Source organism: Geotrypetes seraphini, chromosome 9 (genome assembly GCF_902459505.1).
Source record: "Geotrypetes seraphini chromosome 9, aGeoSer1.1, whole genome shotgun sequence".
NCBI lineage: Eukaryota > Metazoa > Chordata > Amphibia > Gymnophiona > Dermophiidae > Geotrypetes > Geotrypetes seraphini.
Genome location: NC_047092.1, coordinates 171,345,133 through 171,370,022, shown reverse-complemented (window position 1 = coordinate 171,370,022; position 24,890 = coordinate 171,345,133). Strand labels below are relative to the sequence as shown.

General features: G+C 45.2%; 1 protein-coding gene across 5 annotated transcripts in view; it reads left to right on the top strand.

Annotated features, from left to right (window-relative positions):
- PLD1 (phospholipase D1) overlaps positions 1 to 24,890 on the top strand; it is a 241,689-nt gene that overhangs the window by 197,323 nt on the left and 19,476 nt on the right. For all 5 annotated transcript variants that reach the window (XM_033958771.1, XM_033958772.1, XM_033958770.1 and 2 more), the window contains 3 exons: positions 2,035 to 2,148; positions 3,634 to 3,683; positions 10,433 to 10,567. In XM_033958771.1, coding sequence (XP_033814662.1) covers positions 2,035 to 2,148; positions 3,634 to 3,683; positions 10,433 to 10,567 — 299 coding nt within the window. The remainder of the gene's footprint in view (positions 1 to 2,034; positions 2,149 to 3,633; positions 3,684 to 10,432; positions 10,568 to 24,890) is intronic.

The following is a 24,890-nucleotide window of genomic DNA, read 5'->3' as shown; positions in this document are numbered from 1 at the left end:
ATTCCGGCGATCAACTACCCTTTCAGTGAAGAAGAACTTCCTAGTGTCACCGTGCAGTTTCCCGCCCCTGATTTTCCACGGATGCCCCCTTGTTGCCGCGGGACCCTTGAAAAAGAAGATATCTTCCTCCACCTCGGTGCGGCCCGTGAGATACTTGAATGTCTCGATCATATCTCCCCTCTCTCTACATTCCTCGAGTGAGTAGAGCTGCAACTTCCCTAACCGCTCCTCGTATGGGAGCTCCTTGAGTCCTGAGACCATCCTGGTGGCCATTCTCTGGACCGATTCCAGTCTCAGCACATCCTTGTGGTAATGCGGCCTCCAGAATTGCACACAGTACTCCAGGTGCGGTCTCACAATGGATCTATACAGTGGCATAATGACTTCCGGTTTACGGCTGACTAAACTCCTGTGTCTGCAACCTATGATTTGCCTTGCTTTGGATGAAGCTTGCTCCACTTGGTTTGCAGATTTCATGTCTTCCCTGACAATCACCCCTAAGTCTCTTTCTGCTTCAGTTCTTGTCAGGATCTTGCCATTTAGGGTGTAAACCTTGCATGGATTTCGGCTCCCCAGGTGCATGACTTTGCATTTTTTGGCATTGAAGCTGAGTTGCCAGGACCTAGACCAGCGCTCCAGTAGAAGTAGGTCATGCGTCATATCGTCTGGGGGTGTTCTGGGGGTGTAGTCAATACTTTGATGGTAAAGTGCTTTGAAGTGACTCCCCAACCATTAGTAGCGATATAGAAGCTTCCAATAAACAATATTCAGTACTTAAGTGGCCATGGTCCTGCATAAATAGAACCGCATAAAAATGAGTCCTATCTTTACTTTATGCAGTTCACCACAGCTGGTTAAGGCGGGAGAGGGGGCAGATATGATAGAGACATTTAAACACATGAGGCGAGTCTCTTTCATTTGAATGGAAGTGCATAAGCTGACGTTAAGAGGCTAAGGAGTAATCTAGAGAATATTTTTTTACAGAAAGGGTGCATGGAACAGTCTCCCGGAAGAAGTGGTGGAGACAGAGACTGTGTCTGAATTCAAGAAAGCGTGGGACTTGCATGTGGGATCTCTTAGGGAGTAGAAGATAATGGATGCTGCGGATGGACAGACTGGATGGGCCATTTCTGCCATCATGTTTCTATCGCACTTTACTGGTTGTGTTTTCACCGGCTCTATAAACCTAAACTCGGAAATTCAATGCTGGAGCCTGAACGTGACTCGGCATTGAATTTCCAAAGATAATGCTGGTTGCAGGAAAGGCCCATGGAGTGGTTAAGTGGCTAGAACTGCTGGCTCAGCAACCTGAGGTTGTGAGTTCGATCCCAGCCTGGATTCTAGGCAAGTCACTTAACTCTCCATCATGTGAGCCTTCTGGGACAGACAGGGGAAATACCTAAGAGTACCTGACTAATGTTCAATGTATTGTAAACCAAAGTTAATAAATCGCACTGAATAAGCAAGCACGGTGATCTCCTAAGCCTTCTGCACGTCCTTTGGAAAGGTAGGCCAGTAAGCCCCAACACAAGGAAGGGAGAACTAAAGAAGACCAAGTGTTATAAGAGGATCTGGCCTCAGTTTCTTAACTAATCTTCATTTTATATACTGAATCTACTCCCTTAGGAGCTTGACTCATTTTACAGTTCGTTAAAAAATGAAACATAACAAGTATAAAACCAGAAATTGGTTAGATTAGATGGATGGAAAAAGTTAGAAAAGAGAATGTTGAATTGCTTAAAATTACTACACGACAGCTAAAATCAAATTAACTATTGTGCAAACAACCAGGTTTTTTTACTTTTTCGAAATTGAAATAATCGATCTACCAGTCTTAGAGAATCTGGAAGTCCATTCCAAATTCTCACCAATTTAAAAGTAAAAGATTTACTAAGCTTCCCAGTGCATTTAATACCTTTCAGAGAAGGAAATGCAAAGTCAAGATGCAAATTTTGTTTGAGGCAAGTACTTGGAATGGTAGGTCATATTCCAAGAAAATGGTTTATAGTTTCTTGTTACGTTTGTTATCGGCAGGGAAAACAAAAGATACCGAGTGTACGTGGTTACCCCATTGTTGCCAGGATTTGAGGGAGACATCTCAACGGGAGGTGGCAATGCCCTGCAAGCAATAATGCACTTCAACTACAGGTACTAGGGATAGTTTTGAAATATCCTGTGTAAAATCCTTCAGTCTACGCAGAGAAGGGTTAGGGATGACTCCAGAAAAAGGATGCCGGATTGAAACATCCAGGTGTCTCAATCCATAGGCAGCGGAATGCTTTTTCATTTGGGGGGGCTCTGCCCTAGCCCCAGCAGGATCCTGTGGTGCAAGCTCTCTCTCTCTCTCTCTCTCCAGCTCCCGCCTCCCCCACCTACCTTCTCCAGTCGCTGTTATTTAAAATCTTCCGGCAGCCGCTGCGCAATGCCAGCGAGCAGGCCTGCCCCGGAAATCTTCATTCTGTAGCCACGCTGCATGACGGCTGCTGGAAGATTTAAAATTACAGCAACCAGGAGGAGGCGGGTGGGGGAGTAGAGACGTAACTGACTCTGACCACCAATTTGGGGGGAGGCCGTGGCCCCTGTGGCCTCCCCCGTTCCGATGCCTGTCTCAATCCATCCTCCTTTTTCTGGAGTCGCATGGTAACCCTATCGTAGAGAATCTATGGTGGTGATTTCAAAGTTAACTTTTCCCAAGTACAAATTACTGTTGCTGACAAAATCCAAGGCAAGTTTAGTGACTGACTTTCCAGCTTATCTTTCTCCATTATAGTCATCTATTATGTACTGAAGAGTTGTTCTTCATATGTTTTTAATAAAGCATGGAGTGGGCAGCTTGTTTTTGTGTGCTTGCAGTAAAAGATACAGATGTGAACAATTTACTTTTCCTTTCTTCTGGGAATATACTGTGGAGATCACGAAGCTGCAGAGAAAAAAGATGATCCCTAGGTAGCTAAACAGCTTCCCACCCCCACCCCATTCCCTCTGAAAACAATCAAGTGTATACAATAAGAAAAGCAGTGAATTTACCCAATTTCTGTGACTTGTGAAAGATAGATCCGTAATTGACAAATTGCATTCTGTGTGTTAGAAAATCAGCAGGCCACCTTGAATAAATGTATACTAAGTTTGGTGCTTTGTGTAAAAGGCTTTAGGAGGAACAATGCTTCTGGTCAGCATGCCACGGATTGCTCTGCCTACTCTGAGCAATATGGCGGCAGCAAACCAGAAGTGCTGGAAATTTCCTTCAGGGTTGCTACACTTTTCAGCGTCTTCTCTGTTTTCTCTTTCCTTATTATGTTGTTAGTTTAAGGCAGGGGTAGGCAATTCTGGTCCTCGAGAGCCGGAGCCAGGTTTTCAGGATCTCCACCAAAAATATGCATGAGATAGATTTGCATCTCAAGGAGGCAGTGCATGCAAATCCATCTCATACATATTCATGGCGGAGATCTTGAAAATCTGACCTGGCTCTGACTCTCAAGGACCGGAATTGCGCAACTTAACCTTTTGCAATGCCAGGTTCCCGATTGGTCTGTAATTCAAAGCAGTAAGACGACCACAGCGAAGCAATCCATGGCCCATTCTATTGTGCAGTCACATCAGTTTTGATTTTAATTGATGCTTTGTTTTGTTCAGGACCATGTGCAGGGGGGAGAATTCCATCATCGGACAGGTGAAAGCGGAAAGTGAGTACTTGCGTGCCATTTTTTTGCGGTGATCAAGGTTAGAGCTGCAGCTTGGCTGCTGGGGCGTTAGGGCAGATGTGTGTTTTTTGGGGGTGACGGGTCAAAAGCGCGCGAGGACAAAGGCGCGCCGACAACTGAGCGCAGGGCTTAATCGCGCCGAAGAAAACCTGTATTTTAAAGGGCTCTGACGGGGGTGTGTGGGGAGGGAACTCCTCCACTCTACTTAATAGGGATCGCGCTGCCTCACGCTGCCATGTTGGGGGGGGTGTAACCCCCCACATTATACTGAAAACTTAACTTTTTCCCTAAAAAACAGGGAAAAAATTAAGTTTCCAGTATAATGAGGGGGGTTACAACCCCCCAAATCCCCCACAATGCCAGCGCAATCTCTATTAAGTAAAGTGGGTGGGGGGGTTCCCCACCATCACCCCCCGTCGGAGCCTTTTAAAATACAGTTTTTCTTCGGCACGATGAAGTCCTGCGCTCAGTTGTCCGCGCTCGGTTGTCGGCGCGCCTTTGTCCTCGCGCGCTTTTAGACTATGAACCACGTCTACACCATGTTTTAAAACCTTGCTTGGCAATTATGGGGAGAAGAATGTCTTAAAGGAGCACATCTGGAAACACGATTAAGCAAATGAGTAGCCTAACGATAACTTTCAAAGACAGTATCCGAAAGAAAATATCTGCGCATTTTCCAGATTTATCTTAGAGTTTAGTCTTGCCACACCAAAGGCAAACAATCAATCCGTCAACATTAACAGAACCTGTACAGAAAGGTGTGTATATTAAACATTAAAAATCACTGAAGTTTCTTTTGCCTCGGAGTGTTCTATCTTAGCAACTGAACTTGACCCTCTCCACTACCCCCTGCCCCCTCCTAATACCCTCCACCGTACCCCTGCCTCCATGTGAAAATGCATGACATTGGTATTGAAAGTATAGAATGACACGGTGACAAAATTCATCACCATTCCCGTCCCCGCGGATAACCGCGGGAAACCATCTTCATGTCATTCTTTAAGGAGAGAGGGAAGAATCAGAGTATGAATGGCCACAACCACTGACCCGCAAGCTTTGCTTTGAAGAATGCTGGTGTCGAAGGACTGAGGTTGAGAATGACAGTCTCTGGTATGCAGAGCAGATATTGTGATGTCATAATGCCTCATTCCACCAGTGCCTAAGAACCAATCACATCAATGATATCACAATGGCTTCATTATCCTTGGCTCCCATAAGAATCAGAATATGAATGGCCACAACCACTGAACCGCAAGCTTTGCTTTGAAGAATGCTGGTGTCGAAGGACTGAGGTTGAGAATGACAGTCTCTGGTATGCAGAGCAGATATTGTGATGTCATAATGCCTCATTCCACCAGTGCCTAAGAACCAATCACATCAGTGATATCACAATGGCTTCATTATCCTTGGCTCACATAAGAATCAGAGTATGAATGGCCACAACCACTGACCCGCAAGCTTTCCTTTGAAGAATGCTGGTGTCGAAGGACTGAGGTTGAGAATGACAGTCTCTGGTATGCAGAGCAGATATTGTGATGTCATAATGCCTCATTCCACCAGTGCCTAAGAACCAATCACATCAATGATATCACAATGGCTTCATTATCCTTGGCTCCCATAAGAATCAGAATATGAATGGCCACAACCACTGAACCGCAAGCTTTGCTTTGAAGAATGCTGGTGTCGAAGGACTGAGGTTGAGAATGACAGTCTCTGGTATGCAGAGCAGATATTGTGATGTCATAATGCCTCATTCCACCAGTGCCTAAGAACCAATCACATCAATGATATCACAATGGCTTCATTATCCTTGGCTCCCATAAGAATCAGAATATGAATGGCCACAACCACTGAACCGCAAGCTTTGCTTTGAAGAATGCTGGTGTCGAAGGACTGAGGTTAAGAATGACAGTCTCTGGTATGCAGAGCAGATATTGTGATGTCATAATGCCTCATTCCACCAGTGCCTAAGAACCAATCACATCAATGATATCACAATGGCTTCATTATCCTTGGCTCCCATAAGAATCAGAATATGAATGGCCACAACCACTGAACCGCAAGCTTTGCTTTGAAGAATGCTGGTGTCGAAGGACTGAGGTTGAGAATGACAGTCTCTGGTATGCAGAGCAGATATTGTGATGTCATAATGCCTCATTCCACCAGTGCCTAAGAACCAATCACATCAATGATATCACAATGGCTTCATTATCCTTGGCTCCCATAAGAATCAGAATATGAATGGCCACAACCACTGAACCGCAAGCTTTGCTTTGAAGAATGCTGGTGTCGAAGGACTGAGGTTGAGAATGACAGTCTCTGGTATGCAGAGCAGATATTGTGATGTCATAATGCCTCATTCCACCAGTGCCTAAGAACCAATCACATCAGTGATATCACAATGGCTTCATTATCCTTGGCTCACATAAGAATCAGAGTATGAATGGCCACAACCACTGACCCGCAAGCTTTGCTTTGAAGAATGCTGGTGTAGAAGGATTGAGGTTGAGATAGACACTACAGAATGGCAGTCTCTGGTATCCAGAGCATATATTGTGATGTCATAATGCCTCATTCCACCAGTGCCTAAGAACCAATCACATCAGTGATATCACAATGGCTTCATTATCCTTGGCTCACATAAGCACAGCCACTGACCCGCAAGCTTTGCTTTGAAGAATGCTGGTGTAGAAGGATTGAGATTGAAATAAACACTAGAAAATGACATGAGATTATTTCCTGCGGTTATCTGCGGGGACTGGGACGGTGATGAATTTTGTCACCGTGTCATTCTCTAATTGAAAGATTCAAATTATGACCCAACATAATTTGTATACATTTTCTGCAATCCAGTATGAAAAGGGTCAATCGATTTTCTGGGTGGTTAGCTCATATACCCCTCCCCCCCCCTTTTACTAAACTGCAAAAAGGCTAACCTTGCCTTCTAACCCTTCAGCAATGTCGCTCACAAACATATTGAACTCTATGAGCGTCGGGAGCTGTGCGGAGCATTCAGCGTGGCTCCCTGCTATCACGGTTTAGTAAAAGGGGGTGGAGATAATTTGGAACATCTGAGAAAAGCAAAAGGGTTTCATGAAAAATTCATAAACCCAGAATGGTGCAAGATGGCAAAGAAATTTTGAATATACTTCAAGCAAGTTCACACACAAGGGCAGGATTTGACCACAGATAAAGGACTTCTGTTCCCAAAAAAATCTGCTAGTAAATGCCACTCGGCCAAGAAGAACCAATTAATCAATCAACCCAACACATTCTTCTATTCATTTATAGCATGCAGTGCAGGAGTGAATATAAACACATTTTTTTAGTGCTTTACCCAAGACCCAAGCGTTGTATATGGCTTGTAAAAATTGAAAGTGGGAAGAAGAAACCTCAGATAAACAAAGAAGCTGAAACGCTTGTATGTGGTCCAAGTAATTTCACTAGGATTGGATTGACTGTGGCATACCCCGACGTAGCCTTGACGGCGAAATGCTGGCCACCGTTGGTGTTGTTGATCTTCATTGTTGAGATAAGTATCTTGATTTTCATGGAATGTTATTTAAACTAAGACCGGAACGTATATTCATTACACAAGGCTTGGAAAATTAATTAGTATGGAGGGTTTTTTTATGCCGATGAGGTTCCTGGACCCCGGTGTAACCTATAGGTGGGGATCTGAAGCTTTTTCCTCCCGCTTTCAAATTTTTTCAAGCCATATAACAATGAAAAAGTACTAATGGTCTTTTGGTAAACTACTCAAAGATGTGTTTATATCCACTTCTGCATTGCATGCTTTAAATGAATAGAAGAATGTGTTTTTGGGTTGACCCAACAAATCCGCCTCATTTCATTCCTGGTGCAATGCTGTCGTTCTTAGTTGATTTCTGGGTTCCCCCTTACATCTTCACACCTAGGGATCCGCTGTGCTGATCCTAAATTTTTCTGAGTTCTTGTCCCAAACATATCCACCGCCTGCACTTTAATGAAGCAAGGTCAACATTTGACTATATTAAGAGGCTAATTCAATATAATAGAGCACCCGATCTAGGTTCTGGTTGCGATACCTACTTTTCTTTATAGAATATTAGCACAAATGCCCAAACTTCTCCCACCTAGATGTTGGCACATATCATTTAAGCATGTACCTAATCCAATCTAATCTAATTTCCATCTTATATACCGGATCATTCCAGCAAGGACTCGAGCCGGTTAAGAAAGATTTAAAAGAATATAATATAAAACAATAATGAATGTAATAGAAAAATTTTCAATCAATTAGATCAGTCCTCAGTTAAGAATCTCTGAAAGAGATAAGTTTTCAGATTTTTCCTAAAAAGTGATAGAGATAGTGACGTTCTAATAATCGAGGGAAGATCGTTCCAAACTTTTACCAAGGAATAGGCTAAGGAATGTGAGAATTTACCTAGGGTTTTAATCCCTTTAACAGAAGGGAAAAGCAATTTAAATGTCTGTGTATTCCTGGTAGTGTGAAACCGAAGAGAGTTAAATGACAGAGGTGAGAAAGGTGAAAAAATTCCATGTAAAATTTTAAAGATTACATTAGCACACTTAAATTGAATTCGCCAGTAAACAGGAAGCCAATGAAGTAACCTCAACAATGGAGAGGCATGATCATATTTATGTCGCAGTGTTCTGAATAAGTTGTAGCCTCTTCGGATTAAATTTGGTTAATCCGATATACAGGGAATTTGCATAATCCAGATGTGCCAAAATAATCGCTTGAACCAAAACCGCAAAATGATTTTGATGAAAAAAAAACCTCAAACTCTCCTCAACATCCATAAACTAAAATAGCACTTTTTAGATAAATTGTTAATTTGATTATTTAAAGATAAAAAAGAATCTAAAATAAAACCAAGGATTCTAGATGAAATTCAATTGTTAAGGAGTCTCCTGATTTCAAATGCTATAACCTGAGGTAGATTGTGTAGTAAGGGACCAAACCTTTGGGCTCTATCAACATCTCTCTCAAACTCCGCACATGCCTCCTGGCAAAAGTATGCGTCATGAAGTCATGGTGTGTACTTTTCCCCTAGCTGGTATTCTTTCAGAAGTCATTTACTTGCATAAATGGCCACTTCACCATGCAAATGACTAGATTTACATGTTTTCCAACCACCCAAAACTAGGTGGCTCCTTATAGAATTACCTCCTAAATGTTTGGGGTAGGTGGATAGCGTACAGAGTTCTATTGAATTTAATGAGAAGTTGGTGGGGGTTTTTTGTGGTGTTGGGTTTTTTTTTGTATTTTTTTTCTGTAATCTTGTGCCAGATTGCACTAGGAACATTTTTCAGTATTTCCTGAACCCCTTGTTGGTTTATTTTCCTCACTGGGCCTAATGAGGACCAGAAAGCAGCAGCAAGTACAACATACCATTTTCCCTGAAAATAAGACAGGGTCTTATATTAATTTGTGCTCCAAAAAACGCACTAGGGCTTATTTATGGGGAAACACAGTATAGCTCTCCCTTTTCCTTCCCTTTGTGTGCAGCATGTCTCTTCCGAGGCCTCTCCCTTCCTGTGCTGTATGTCTCTCCCTCTCACTTCATGTGTAGCATGTCTCACCCTCTACCTTTCCTTTCCTGTGCACTAAGTCGTCCCTCTTTCCCACCCACCTTCCCTCCCTCCCATGGGCCCAATCTCCTTTCCTGCTTCCTCCTCACTCCTCAGGTTGGTTTCAGTATTGCACCCCTGACATACCTCCGAAGCCTCCAAAACCACAGCGGTGGCAGCGCTCTGAATGGGCTGCTTCGCGAGTTCGCAGCCTTCCCCACCGGGGCCTTACCTCTGCCGTGTCACTGATGAAGCGGCAGAGGGAAGGCCCCGGCAGGGACGGCTGCGAACTCGCAAAGCAGCCTGTTCAGAGCGCTGCCGCTGTTCTTGAGGCTTTGGAGGTATGTAAGGCCGTCGGTGAGGTTCCGATGAACAAAGGAATGGGAGGGATGGATCTTAACTAGGGCTTATTTTTGGGGTAGGGCTTATATTAGGACCTAATCCAAAAATCATGCTAGGGCTTATTTTGGGGGAAACTCGGTATTACGTTTCACAACTATATCGGGGCAAGACCTTTGTCTGAAACATCCAGGTAGAGCCCAAATGGCCACATTTCCCCAGTCTGCATGGTTTTTAGGACCAAATGTGGTGGGTTATAAACTTTGTATTAAATTAAATGGATTTAAATTTCAGCTTCAATAGGACCCTTTGGATCTGCTTTCAGTTTATCTGCTGGAATCACGCATCGGGTCCTTCACGCTTTAGCTTTTCACAAGCTGTCCTAGTCCTCTCTCAACACACTTTAAGATGCTTGCAGTCTTCCTCAGCACTTCTGCAATGACAATTCTGCTACTCCAAAGTTAAATCTGCAGAAATGTAGGAGGGAATTTGGAAAACACCTCAGTTTTTTTTGTGGCAGACGTTCTTGTTTCTTTCCATCCGCTTCCTATAAATGCATCTGTGAAAAAGAAATCCTTGTAAAAATGTTATCCATGTGTTCCACTTTTGCTTCCAGCCTATGCCGTCTATTCAAATGTTTTATTGTGTATTAAGTTAATAATTTAAGTAGCATATTTGAATATTTCTACTGCTCTGCCTGTGTACACTTTATTCTTGCTGAACACCTCCTTGGGTGAATTAAAAACAAAAAAAGGATGGTAAATAAAATCTTAATGAATAAATAAAGTGTTGTTCCAATGTCTTCTTCGCTGCAGTTGGTGATCAGTGGATGAATTACATCTCATTCTGTGGGCTTCGAACTTATGCAGAGTTGGAAGGAAAACTCGTCACTGAGCTGATCTATGTACACAGCAAGTTGCTTATAACTGATGACAACACAGTCATAATTGGTAAGCAGGGCAGACTTGCTCTTATTTATAGTAAAGGGCAATCCGTTGACTGAGGCTTCATATAAAAAGCATTTTCTTAAAATAAGGTTTGTCTTGATTGTGTGGGGCTGTCTTGTAACTTACAGGAAATAGGCAGCATTTTAAGAAGTGGACTTGATTGGGTCCCTCACTTCCCTTTCTCCCTGTCCGCCATTAGCGACCCAGCATCGGTTCCCCTCTTTAAACCACCCCCATCCCTCGCTGGCGTACTTTCAAGGCATTGCCAGTGGCAGCATCAATTCATATTCACTGCCTGAGGGACCATGCAGGCTTCCTCTTCCACATCCTGCCAGAAAAGAAACAGGAAATGACATCAGTGAGGGTGGAATGTGGCAGCGGAAAGCTGTGGGGCTGGCAAGGCAGTGAATATGAATTGCTGCTGGTGATGCCTTAGGTGATGCCTCAGGTAACACCAGAGAGGAGAATCGGAGAAAGAGGGAGTTCCTGGGACGTGGGTGGGGGAGAGAGACGCAGATATGTTGGGACCAAGGGCAGAAGGGATGAGAAGAAAGGGAGAGGGAGAGATTTAAATGTGGGGGCAGAGTGGAAGATAAAAATAACCCATACTTTATATAATCAAGGGGAGGAGGGGGGTTTGGGGAGGCAGGAGAGATTTTGAATACAGTTGGGGGAGGGGAGTCTTAAGAGCCCACCCAAAATAGCAGGTCTGGCTACACCACTATTTTAGAAACATATCCACATATGAATAGCAGCATTTACACATGTGTATCACATTGACATGTAAATATCAGTTCCAGAGAGCTACTAATTACACATGGTGATCTTGCAGAGATCTCAGGGGGCATGGTTTCTGCATGATTTAGGTGGGATTAAAATCACATGGATTTCACGGATATACCTAAAAGCAAGGTTTTAAAAATGTGCTCATTTGTGCCAGGACTTTACACACAAAGGATTTAACAAGTCCTTCTCCTTAATCCCACGTGGTTTATGTCTACCTAATCTAATCTAATCTGGTATTTGCGCATTGCGCAACACCTATATAGGCTCTAGGGGACTTACAGCAAGAAAGAAAAATATATTAGAACACAAAAGGACCAAGGAGGGATTTAGTGGAAGGATTTAGCGGGAGATTGCGAATAAGACAATACCTAGACATTACAGTTTGAAGATTCTTAATAACAGGGAACCATTTCTATGTAGGGGAGTATTACTTAAGTCAAAGACCTTTGGTCCGAGCGGAGATGGATGCATTGTACATGTCGATCTTCATTAGTTGGCGAGTAGTGGCGTAGTTGATGGAGGGATTGAGGTAGTTGGACTCCGATTCATGTAGAGTTCAGGCATCAAATTCCAAAATGTGACGTAGTTAGATTCTGTTCTGACAGTTTCGGTGAGGTCGTTTCAAATTTTTGGCTCCCAAGAAAGTGAGCCTGGAGTGGAATATTCTTTGTTGGGGGGGGGGGAGGTTCAGTTGTATCCTGTTAAGATTTCTGCGTGAGGCGGGCCACACCGTGGAGAACAGGTGAATAAGTGGTGCAGCCGAGTTTCCGTCGAGTGTGTGCTGTATGATGCGTGATGTTTTGAATTTTATTCGGGATGGGATGGGTAGTTAGTGAAGTTCTTTCAGGTAAGCGGAGACCGAGTTGTATATTTTCGGTTGGAAAATGAGTCTTAGAGTGGCGTTTTGAAGGAGCTGCATTTTATGGACAAGGGTGGCGTTGATTCCCAGCTGTAATCCGAACCCCAATTAAAACTGCAGCCTCGTTTATTCAGTCACTAGGGCAGTGGCACCACCGTTTCCCGATGTTAGGCATAACATTTCGGCATGGAAGCTGCTGGGTATGTGCACATTTGTAAAAGGGCTGTTCCCATTGCACTTGCCGGTAAATCCATGTGTTCTCCTGGATGTCTCTGTTCTCTGTAAGATGAGGCTCAGTTTGATGGTTGTAAAATATTTAAAGGCAGTTCAGTGTGTCCTACGCATATAAGTGGGCTTTCAATAACATTTGTACATGCAAGTGCACTATATACAGTTCTATAAGAGAGCGTGTAAGAGCTAAAGTGGGTAAGTGTTATAACGTAAGTGCAAGAAGGTATACTCGTGAGTGGAGTCAGTGGCGGGGTAGGGGGGGGGTTGCAGACAGCCCCAGGCTCCGTCTTGGTGGGGGCACCTGCACCTCATGCCACCCTCCCCCCATAAGTCTTTAAGGGGTCCTTTTTCTAAGGCATGCGCTAAACACTAATGCGTCCATAGACTATAACGGACGCGTTAGTGTTTAGCGCATGCCAATATTTAGCGTGCGCTAAAATGGCTAGTGCGCCTTACTACAAGGACCCCAAAGTCTATGCCAGCGCGAGCAACTTCGCCAGCCTGCTGCTCGCGGCGGCCTGTCGCCTCTGTGAAATCACTTCCGGGTCGCGGGGTCAGAGGGAAAGCCAGTGCTGGCGCGCGTAGCAGGCTGGAGCAGCTATTCCCGCTGGTGAAAATTTAAAAAGGGTACGGGGAGGGAGTGCCAAGAGTGTAGCAAGGGGTGCACGGAAGGAGTGGTGGGGGCACAGAGAGGAGGGTACGGGGGTACACTACCGCCCCAAGCGCCCCGTGTTTTAACACGGGCGAAACATGCTCATATTTCTTTTTTTTTAAATTCTTTATTAGTTTTTATTACTAACAAAAAGTGCAACACAATGTTCACATCAGTAATAATAAATAAGCACTTAAATACAATTAGTATTACTATAACAATATATGCCCTTCCCCCCCTAATTACCTTAATGATTATTATTTCTTCATGTTTTAGCGCATCACAGCCAATACTGACTGGCTTTAATTCCATTCATTTGGGTCCTGCCTAGGAACCTCAAAGTCATGGAGATATCAATGCAAAATGTATGTTGCTCCGAGTAAAGTAATTTCTTGCAAAATTGATAAGGCGACGTCTTTTAAATGTAAAATTTGCAAGTATTTTTGGGAGGCCATTTAGAATTGCCCCAAGAGCTCCAATCAGATTGCTAATGATTTCCCAGAAACATAGCCAGAAATCAGAGGGAATCTCTTTTCCATTTGTAGTACCAGAACTGGCCAAAATATGGCAGTATGCCATTATTATAATAAATGACATTGATGCCTTGTGGCTACTTTGAGTCCCTAAAAAAAAATCAGTGTTGTGAGAAAAAAAAGTACCTCTTAAGAATTGTTAGTAAATGACAGCAGATAAAAAGACCTGAACGGTCCATCCAGTCTGCCCATTAGATAAACTTATTAAAAATACATGATTAAATTAATTTTTCTCTTCTTTGATATTTCTGGGTCATAGACTGTAAAGTTCACCTGGTATTGTCTTAGGTTCCAACTGCTGAATTTGCCATCTACCGTATTTTCACGCATATAACGCGCGTTATACGCGTTTTTACCTACCGCGCATACCCCTCGTGCGTTATACGCGTGAGCGCGGTATACAAAAGTTTTTCTACATAGTTCCCACCCCGCCCGACGCCCGATTCACCCCCCCAGCAGGACCGCTCGCACCCCCACCCCAAACGACCGCTCGCACGCGCTCCCACCCGCACCCGCGATCGGAGCAAGAGGGAGCCCAAGCCCTCTTGCCCGGCCGACTCCCCGACAATATCGGGCCAGGAGGGAGCCCAAACCCTCCTGGCCACGGCGACCCCCTACCCCCACCCCGCACTACATTACGGGCAGGAGGGATCCCAGGCCCTCCTGCCCTCGACGCAAACCCCCCTCCCTCCAACGACCGCCCCCCCCCCAAGAACCTCCGACCGCCCCCCCAGCCGACCCGCGACCCCCCTGGCCGACCCCCACGACACCCCCACCCCCCTTCCCCGTACCTTTGGTAGTTGGCCGGACAGACGGGAGCCAAACCCGCCTGTCCGGCAGGCAGCCAACGACGGAATGAGGCCGGATTGGCCCATCCGTCCCAAAGCTCCGCCTACTGGTGGGGCCTAAGGCGTGTGGGCCAATCAGAATAGGCCCTGGAGCCTTAGGTCCCACCTGGGGGCGTGGCCTGAGGCACATGGTCGGGTTGGGCCCATGTGCCTCAGGCCACGCCCCCAGGTGGGACCTAAGGCTCCAGGGCCTATTCTGATTGGCCCACGCGCCTTAGGCCCCACCAGTAGGCGGAGCTTTGGGACGGATGGGCCAATCCGGCCTCATTCCATCGTTGGCTGCCTGCCGGACAGGCGGGTTTGGCTCCCGTCTGTCCGGCCAACTACCAAAGGTACGGGGAAGGGGGGTGGGGGTGTCGTGGGGGTCAGCCAGGGGGGTCGCGGGTCGGCTGGGGGGGCGGTCGGAGGTTCTTGGGGGGGGCGGTCGTTGGAGGGAGGGGGGTTTGCGTCGAGGGCAGGAGGGCCTGGGATCCCTCCTGCCCGTAATGTAGTGCGGGGTGGGGGTAGGGGGTTGCCGTGGCCAGGAGGGTTTGGGCTCCCTCCTGGCCCGATATTGTCGGGGAGTCGGCCGGGCAAGAGGGCTTGGGCTCCCTCTTGCTCCGATCGCGGGTGCGGGTGGGAGCGCGTGCGAGCGGTCGTTCGGGGGGGGGGGTGCGAGCGGTCCGGCTGGGGGGGTGAATCGGGCGTCGGGCGGGGTGGGAACTATGTAGAAAAACTTTTGTATCTCGTGGGCTCTTATTAGACTCTCTGCTGTGTCTTCCAGAAGGGAGGATATTTAGTGGGCAAGCCATAAGCTTCTAATAAAAGCATTTATGAGGGGGCGGTCGGAGGTTCTTGGGGGGGGGCGGTCGTTGGAGGGAGGGGGGTTTGCGTCGAGGGCAGGAGGGCCTGGGATCCCTCCTGCCCGTAATGTAGTGCGGGGTGGGGGTAGGGGGTCGCCGTGGCCAGGAGGGTTTGGGCTCCCTTCTGGCCCGATATTGTCGGGGAGTAGGCGGTCCTTCGGGGTGGGGGTGCGAGTGGTCCTGCTGGGGGGGGGGCAGGGCAGGGCGGGTAAACGGAGAGTCGGGACAGCGCACGGAGAGTCGGGGAAGGCGAAAGGAGAGTCGGGGTGGCCAGAGGAGAGTCGGGGCGGGCGAAAGGAGAGTCGGGGTGGCCAGAGGAGAGTCGGGGTGGGCGAAAGGACAGTCGGGCAGCATGCGCGTTATACCCGTGAGCGTGGTATACAAAAGTTTTTATACATAATATCGTGGTTTCTGCGCGCTATACCCGTGTGCGCGTTATACACGGGTGCGCGTTATCTGCGTGAAAATACGGTAATCAAGCCATTGTGACATCACTGCTGAGGTTGGTATTGGCGGAATGAGACATTATGACATGACAATCTAAGCTCTGGAATATTGCTACTCTTTGGGTTTTTGCCAGGTAACATAGTAAATGACGGCAGATAAAGACCTGAACGGTCCATCCAGTCTGCCCATTAGTTAAACCCATTAAAAATACATGATTAGATTAACTTGTCTCTTCTTTGATATTTCTAGGTCATAGACTGTAAAGTCCACCTAGTAATGTCCAGGGTTCCAAATGCTGAAGTTCCATCTAATCAAGCCATTGTGACATCACTGCTGAGGTTAGCTCTTAGGCACTTGTGGAATGAGGCATTATGACATCACAATATGAGCTCTGGAATGTTGCTACTCTTTGGGTTTCTGCCAGGTAACATAGTAAATGATGGCAGATAAAGACCTGAACAGTGCATCCAGTCTGCCCATTAGTTCTACCCATTAAAAACACATGATTAAATTAACTTGTCTCTTCTTAGATATTTCTGGGTCATAGACTGTAAAGTTCACCTGGTATTGTCCTCCAAATGCTGAAGTTGATGTCCAAGCTCTCTCTAGCCTGTCCAACCATCCTGTTTGCAGGATATCTACCATAAAGTCTGGCCAGTAACATCCTCATGTTCCAAGTTAGTGGAGTTCCCCTTGATTCCTTCCCCAGCCCATCCTACACCAAATCATCACATATGGGCCACAGACCGTGCAACTCTGTCCAGTACCGGCCTTAGTTCTTTAATTTACATCCTTTGTTTTCTAATTAGAGATCCTCTATGTTTATCCCAAGCTTTTTTGAATTCCATCACCGTTTTCCTCTCCACCACTTCCTTCGGGAGGGCATTCCAAGCATCTACCACCCTTTCTGTGAAAAAGAATTTCCTAATATTGCTCCTGAGCCTTCCTGCAACCTCAAATTATGCCCTCTAGTTTTACTATTTCCTCTTCTCTGGGAAAGATTTGGTTCTATATTAATACCTTTCAAGTATTTAAACGTCTATATCATATCTTCCCTGTCCCTCCTCTCCTCCAAAGTATACATAGTCTTCCAGTCTCTTCTCATACTCCTTTTGGTTCAAACTCCTTCCTCTGGACCACTTCAAGTCTTTATATCCTTCACCAGATACGACCTCCAATACTGAACACAATACTCCAAGGGTGGCCTCACCAATGACCTATATAGGGGTATCAACACTTCCCTTCTATACAGTCTAGCATCCTAATGGCTATAGCCACTGCCTTATCACACTGTTTAGGTGCCTTTAGATCCTCGGACACAATCACCCCAAGGTCCCTCTCTCTATCAGTGCTTAGCAGCCTCACACCTCCTAGCACAAACAGCTCCCTCGGATTTCTACCCCTCAAATGCATCACTCTGCACTTTTCTGCATTGAATTTTAGTTGTCAAACATTAGACCATTCTTTTAACTTTTTTGCAGATCCTTTTTCATATTTTTCATTCCCTCCAGCATGTCCACTCTGTTGCAAATCTTGGTATCATCTGCAAAAAGGCTAACCTTACCTTCTAACCCTTCAGCAATGTTGCTCACAAACATATTGAACAGAATTGGTCCCAGCACCAATCCCTGAGGCACTCCACTACTCACCTTTCCCTCCTCCGGGCGAATTCCATTAACCACCACAGTCTGGCATCTGTCCGTCCACCAGCTTCTCATCCAGTTCACCACTTTGTGCTCTAACATCAGCCCATGGAGTTTGTTTGAGAGCCTCCTCTGAGGAACCTTGTCAAAGGCTTTGCTGAAATCTAAGTAAGTTACATATAGCGCAAGTCCTTGATCCAATTCTCTGATCACCCAGTCAAAGAGTTCAATCAGATTTGTTTGGCATGATTTACCTTTAGTAAACCCATGTTGCCTCGGATCTTGTAATCTATTAGATTCTAAGAATTTCACCATCCTTTCCATCAGCAAAATTTCCATTATTTTTCCAGTAACTGAAGTGAGGCTTACTGGCCCGTAGTTTCCCGCTTCATATCTACAACCACTTTTGTGAAGAGGGACCACATCCGCTCTTCTCCAGTCCGGCGGAACCTCTCCCATCTCTAAAGATTTATTGAATAAATTTTAAGAGGACCCACCAGAACCTCTTGGAGCTCCCTCAATATCCTGCGATGGATCCCGTCCGGTCCCATAGCTTTGTCCACCTTCAGTTTTTCAAGTTGTTCATAAACAGATTCTTCCATGAACAGTGCGGTATCCATTCCATTCTCAGGTGTAACTTTGCTAACCAATCGCAGTCCTTGAATACCGAGCAGAAGTATTTGTTTAGCACGTTTGCTTTGTCCTCATCACTCTCCACATAGTGGTTCATACCTTCTTTCCGTCTCGTAGTTCCATTTTTTCGCCTTTCTCCTTTCACTAATATACCAGAAAAAAAATTTTGGCTCCCTTTTTTATATTTATAGCCATTTACTCTTCCACTTGCGCTTTCACCACACATATCTCTGTCTTGACTTCTTTCAGTTTCATCTGATATTCCTTTCTGTACTCCTCTACTTGAATTTTTTTAAATATTTTATGAACACCAATTCTTTTGCCTTTATTTTTTTCTGCCACTAGTTTGGAGAACCATATCGGATTCCTTTTTCTCTTATTTTTATTTATTTTCTTCCCATAAATGTTAGTAGCTCTTTTTATTTCACGTTTCAACTTGGACCACTGCTTTTCCACTTCTTATGTCTTCCCATCCAATTAGCTCTTTCTTCAGGTACTCTCCCATGCTACTAAAGTCCGCACACTTGAAATCCAGGACTGAATTTTGCGAGACCATCCTCCATTTTGGCTGCTATATTGAACCAAACTGTGTGATGATTGCTACTTCCCAGGTGGGCCCCCACTAGGACATTAGAGACACTTTCTCCATTTGTGAGCACCAGATCCAGTATTGCTTTTTCTTTCGTAGGTTCCGTCACCATTTGTCTGAGCAGAACCCCTTGAAAGGCATCCACGATCTTCCTACTTCTTTCCGATTCCACAGACGGAACTTTCTAGTTCACATCCAGCAGGTTGAAATCGCTCAGCATCAGCACCTCTCCTTTCTTACCCAACTTTTGTAATCAGATCTTTGTCAATTTGCTGCGATCGAGTCGGAGATCTGTAGACAACACCCACGTAGATAGAAGTTCTATCTTCTGTTTTCAAAACAATCCATATCGCTTCTTCCTTTCCCCCAGGCTCTCCTGTACTTCAGTCACTTGAATATCTGTCTTTACATAGAGAGCTGCAGTCCTCCACCTTTTCAACCATCTCTGTCCTTCCTAAAAAGATTATACCTCGGTAAGTTGGCGTCTCATCCATGGAGGTCACTGAACCTTATCTCTTGTGATAGCAACAATATCCAAGTCTGCCTCTAACATCAGGGCTTGCAGATCCTGATTTTTGTTGCTTAGACTGTGGGCGTTTGCGGTCATTGCTTTCCACAATCTCATATTTTTGTATAGTTTTTTTTTAATTTCAGCTTTATTTCCTGTTGCATTGCAAGGAAGTGAATTGCTAATTGTAGTTTTCATGGTGATCTTTATTCTCATCAAATCTTGTCTTTTGCTGGGGGTGGCCACCGAAAGTAACCTCCATACATACGCCACCCCCACCTTCTAGATTAAATGCCTAGAAACATATTGCCTGAATTTCTCAGCTAGGATTCTTTTTCCTGCCCATGGTAAGGTGCAGCCCACAATTTGTTAATTTAAATGGAACAGATTTTGGGGGGTCCGTGTGAACTAGAGAAAATATATTTATGAGGGAGATATACTCGAAGCGTGCGCAAACCGACAAATGCTGTCCATCTGTTTTGAACTAAAGCCAATCACAGAAAAAAAAAAAAATAGTGGAATTTCCTCTGAAGAACAGATAGTGCTTTGGAATCTGAAAGATGTTTGGCAAGCTGTGTACTGCAACAGTTCCTAATTTTGACTTGGTTGAAAAGTTGTAACCTAGCCAGCAGCATAGCAATTTTAAAGTCATTTTTCATTAACCTATGACTAACCCCAGGTGAGGAATGACAATGGGGGGAAGGGGATCTCTTAACTGCACTCCCCCCCAGTACCTCTTAAAGCATTCTATTCTTCACTGGCAGTGATCAGGGATTCCTACCTACTGCTTGCCACAGCTCAAGCCTTCCGTTTGACATAACTTCCTGGTTCCACCAACAGGAAGTTACATCAGAGGAAGGGTTCAGGACTGGCATGAGCAGCTGGTAAGCGTCCCTGCTAGGTGATGGCAAAGAATAGAAGGATTAAGAGATGCTGAGGAGAGACGAGTGCAGTTAAGAGACCTTCCCCACGGTCGCTGGGGGGGGGGGGGAGGAGGAGAGATGCCAAGAGTCTTCAGCTGCGGGGTTTAGAGATCCCTGCCAGCCACATCCCTGCTGTGCTGTTGCTGGGTGGTACCCCCGCTAAACCCTTCCACACTTTATTACACTAGTGATGCATGTACCCAGATTATTAATGAATATGTTTACATTATAGTATGCCTTATGCCGCCTTTGCCCAAACTCCTCTCATGTTAGCAGCCACCTGCAAAGTATGCCCCATCGAATGTTCTCACTTTAATACTGAATAACACAAAACTGCTTACTAAGTGCATACTGTTATGTGTTCATATACACACAGAAATCGCTAGAAAATCGCCATGTATGCATGTTCTTACAGCATACAGCTAGGCAGCGGCTTATAGAATAATCCCTTCAGATTATAAACTCTTTGGGAACAGATTTCCTGCATCTCTTTTCAAATAATGCTTTTACCCACCGTGAGCATTGTGGGCTACCAATTCAGAATGGGCTAAGGGGTCCTTTGATTAAGCTGTAATGATACGTCTAATGCAGGACATGTTAGTTTAGTGTGCAAAATATATTTTGTATTTGTCGGAGGGTGTACGTTGGAGGCAAAGAATGGGAGTTCATGCACTAGCCAGGTAGCTCATCTACATTATAGCATGTTAACTGGTTAACACATACATAAAACAGGAGTCCTACAAGATAGGCAGCGGCTGGTGCTTTCACGGTAATTTTGTTTTAAAAATGGCCGTGCACTAATGGGAATATTAGCACACAGTGGAATAGTGAGGGGGGCAAGGGGCAGACTGCTTCAGGTGCACTCTTTCGGGGGGCGCCGGCACTTCTCCACCCACCCACTTCAAATCTTCGCCGACAGCGAGCAGCGCCTCCTACCTGCCGCTTGCGCTGGCCTCAGCCCTCCTTCTGACATCACTTCCTGGTTACAGTATCCACGTGAACGTGTTTGTTTCTTATTGCCAGCCCCCACTCTGTTGCTGTGGCCAGTTGCCCGATGTGTACTAGGCTACAGAAAACCACCAGAAACCGGGGTGGATGTTTGTTTACTTCAGTATTTCAATAAGATTGGCCTGATGTTCCATTAGCTGGCAAGAGATGTCATGTGAGCTCAAAATATTGGATATGTCTCTCGTTATCTGCAAGGCAGACGTGCCTCTAACAATTCTGAAATGGTTCCAGGAGGATCCATTTAGCTTCAGGCCAAAGAAGGGGGGGGGGGGGGCTGGAGAGATGCATGCATTTCCAGCTGTTTTGGTAAGTAAACCTGCCTTAATTTAGAAAAACTGGAAATAACTTTAAAAACCTTAAATCTAATTTTCAGTGAGAATAAAAACCGAGACATTAGAAATGTTGATATCATCTTCTACTTCGAAACATTTAAGTACCTCACGGGATGTATCGAAGTGGAAGATGATATTTTCTTTCTCAAGGGACCCTCGGCCACAAGAGGGCACCCGCTGAAACTCAGGGGCGGAAAATTTAATGGCGACACCAGAAAGTATTTCTTCACAGAGAGAGTGGTTGATCATTGGAACAAGCTTCCAGTGCAGGTGATCGAGGCAGACAGCGTGCCAGACTTTAAGAATAAATGGGATACCCATGTGGGATCCCTACGAGGGTCAAGATAAGGAAATTGGGTCATTAGGGCACAGACAGGGGGTGGGTAAGCAGAGTGGGCAGACTTGATGGGCTGTAGCCCTTTTCTGCCGTCATCTTCTATGTTTCTATGTTAACAACGCTGACTAATACCCCTAATCAGTAAGACAAAATGGATATATTTCCTATTTATTTTGTTCTTTTTCTAATTTAAAGTTCAATATTTTATTTTAATATTTTCATAATATAACATGAACAGCACAGAATCAAAAATGTATACAAATTATACATATTCAAAAAATGAGGAATGGACAGAAATAAACAGCAAAATTCACTCCATTAAAGACAAACCTGGGTGTGCCCAAAATGATTATAACAAGTGAAAGAAAAAGCCTCAGACTACTGGGGAGGTGTAACCACACTTTTCCACCCAAGCATCATAGGCAAAAAAAAACTTTTGCTGTGGTAAGTAATAGCAGGTAGGAGCTTAACAAAAAAAAAGCCAAATGGAATACGGTTGTGGAAAAACCACTATTAGCAAAAAAAAAAAACCGCACAGCCAAGCTGACGATCGTTTCGTGGCAGAACGCCACTGCCTCAGGGCCTTGACAAAACTCAAGGCTATCCTATAAAAACAAATATGCTTGAGAGAGAAATTATTTATGCTCCCCAGCAGACAAATATAGAAAAGTACCAGGAAAACTTTCTGTTACTCACTGTTCGAAGATCAAAACCACTGCGTATAACCACAAACTTAAAGACACTGGCCAACGGCTTAAGAAGAATGCAAAAACCTGTCAGTTGCAAGCATCGCGCGACAGGTTCAATGAGGGTGAGGCTGGCCAATCAGGGCAGGTATGAGAAAATCATTCATAAAAAAGGAAGTATAGTAACATCAAGAAATCAAGTCATGACAGAATGCATGGGCAAACCGCTGTTTTTTTTTACAAATTATACATCGCATTCATCTTGGGAGGAATGCCAAAGAGGACCAACAATTATCAAACAAAGACACAATATGGTCATAAAAACAATGTTACCATACTTTAGATATCACTTAAGTAGTCCTTAAGGGTTTCCATATCAAATGAAATATTACATTATGTTGATTGGATATTAGCTTCATACCTGTATATATTGCAGAAGTTTTGCCGCCAAAAGTCAAAATTTAACAGCTGAGAATCTTTCCACAAACATACGATGTCTTGCACTGTGAACGCAGTCAGTACAGAAGTTAATCTTATGCGATTCTCAATAAAAGAATGAGAATTTGAAAAAGTGTTAAAGAGTACACCCCTATTTGACAAAGGTTTGGATGAACTTAATCATTTTTGTATCTTTTTCCAGGGATTCCCCCTCCCCAAAGCCAGCCTATCACAATTATTGCTATCTTTTTTTCTTGCGCATCAAGAGTCATGAACACCCTGGAAAATGGTCAAGGCCAACGAGCCCAACTGAAAAAAGTTAGCCAGTCATACTAGGTCAGACAAAATGTCCATAAAGCCCAATATCCTACTTCTCTAGCAGTGGCGAACCAGGTCACAAGTATCTAGCAGAATCCCAAAAGGTTGCAAGAATCCATGCTACTTACCCCAGGTTGTCCCTGGGTCTAGATCAGTGTCACGCGCCTGCATGATGTCATCACGTCAACGTATGCACAAGCGCGAAGGCCCTCCAGACGGGCCCTGAGCAGCCAGTGGGGGATGCCAGCAGGGAAGAGGGCCAGAGAGAGGGAGAGGCGCTAGTACTGGCTGATTGCCTTTCGCCGGTTTATATACTGTTGGCATCAGCCAGAGTTTATAGTATGACTTTATGAAATTTTATTGCATCTATAATACCTTAGTTAGCGCATGTGCACTACGATTGAAACTCCGTGCTTCTGTGCCACATTAAAACGCATGCGCAGTACAATAGAACCGCTGAGCAGGGAAGCGTCTCGGCGCACGATATGCTGTCGGTATTCCAGAGCGAATGGGAACCGATTTCATTGGGCCAGCATCCAAGCCACACTTCAGAGGCAAAAGGGGTCAAATAGGAGAAGGGAACTAGGGGGCTGAAAAAAAAGGGGTAGGTGGGAGAAGGGGGCTGGAGCTGGGGTCGATATTGTAAAAACGGAACATGTTAGAGAAAGGAGCTAGGAGCAGACAATGGGGATGTGTACTAGAGAATGACACAGGGAAAATTTCTGTTCCCGTCACTGCCCCATCCCCGGACCACCATCCTCTTCACCGCCCCCTCACTGCCGTCCCCTTCACCGCTCCGTCACCGTCCCCGCTCTCCCTTTCACCCCCTGTCCCCGTCTTCAGCGTCCTCTCCTCTCCATCCCCCCCCACCTCCAGCACCCTTCACGCAGTCCACAGCTCCCTCCCGCCGGCCAGCCGTGCATTTCTCTCCCTCCCTCCCTCTTACCTTCTCTTGTGGTGAAACTGGCAATTTGTATAAGGCTATGCGCTGTATTACAGCCGAAGCCTTGAAGTCGCGTCGGGTTGCCTGCTAGAAAAGTCTCCTCCGATGCAACCGGAAACAAGAAGTTGTGTCAGAGGAGATTTTTCGAGCAGACAACACGACGCAACTTCAAGGCTCTGGCTGTAATACAGCTCATGGCCTTATAGAAATCGCCAGTTTCAACAAGAAAAGGTAAGGGAAAAGGAGGGAGGGAGGGAGGGAGATGCATGGCTGGTGGGAGAGAGGGAGCTGCCAGATCGAACGCTCGTTCACCGCGCGTGCTAACCATTCACTGCTCCACGGGGTGGTGAATGGCCTTGTCCCCGATCTCGCGGTGACCTTTTTTTTTGGTTACCGTTTTGGCTGGTTACCCGTGGCTAGCAACCACCGTGTCATTCTCTAGTGAGAACGGGCGACAGGGCTTGATGGATCATTGCTCCTGACCCAGTAAGGCTATTCTTCTGTTCTTAAATGTGATTATCAAATATAGCTCAAACACAAAAGAAGTTAAAAATAAAGATGCACACACACAAACACACACACACGCCCGCATAGGGTAAGTACATTAGCCTTTCTCCCTTTGTACAGCACTCTAAGACTGGCCTGTTCGTTTATCACCACCTTATCTCTGGACCTCGTGTTGCACAATCCTCCGGTTCTTTTCTCTATCTTGGTCTAACCTAGGCAGAGAAATTCTTCAGTTATAATTTTGTAACTCCTCTGAACTTCCC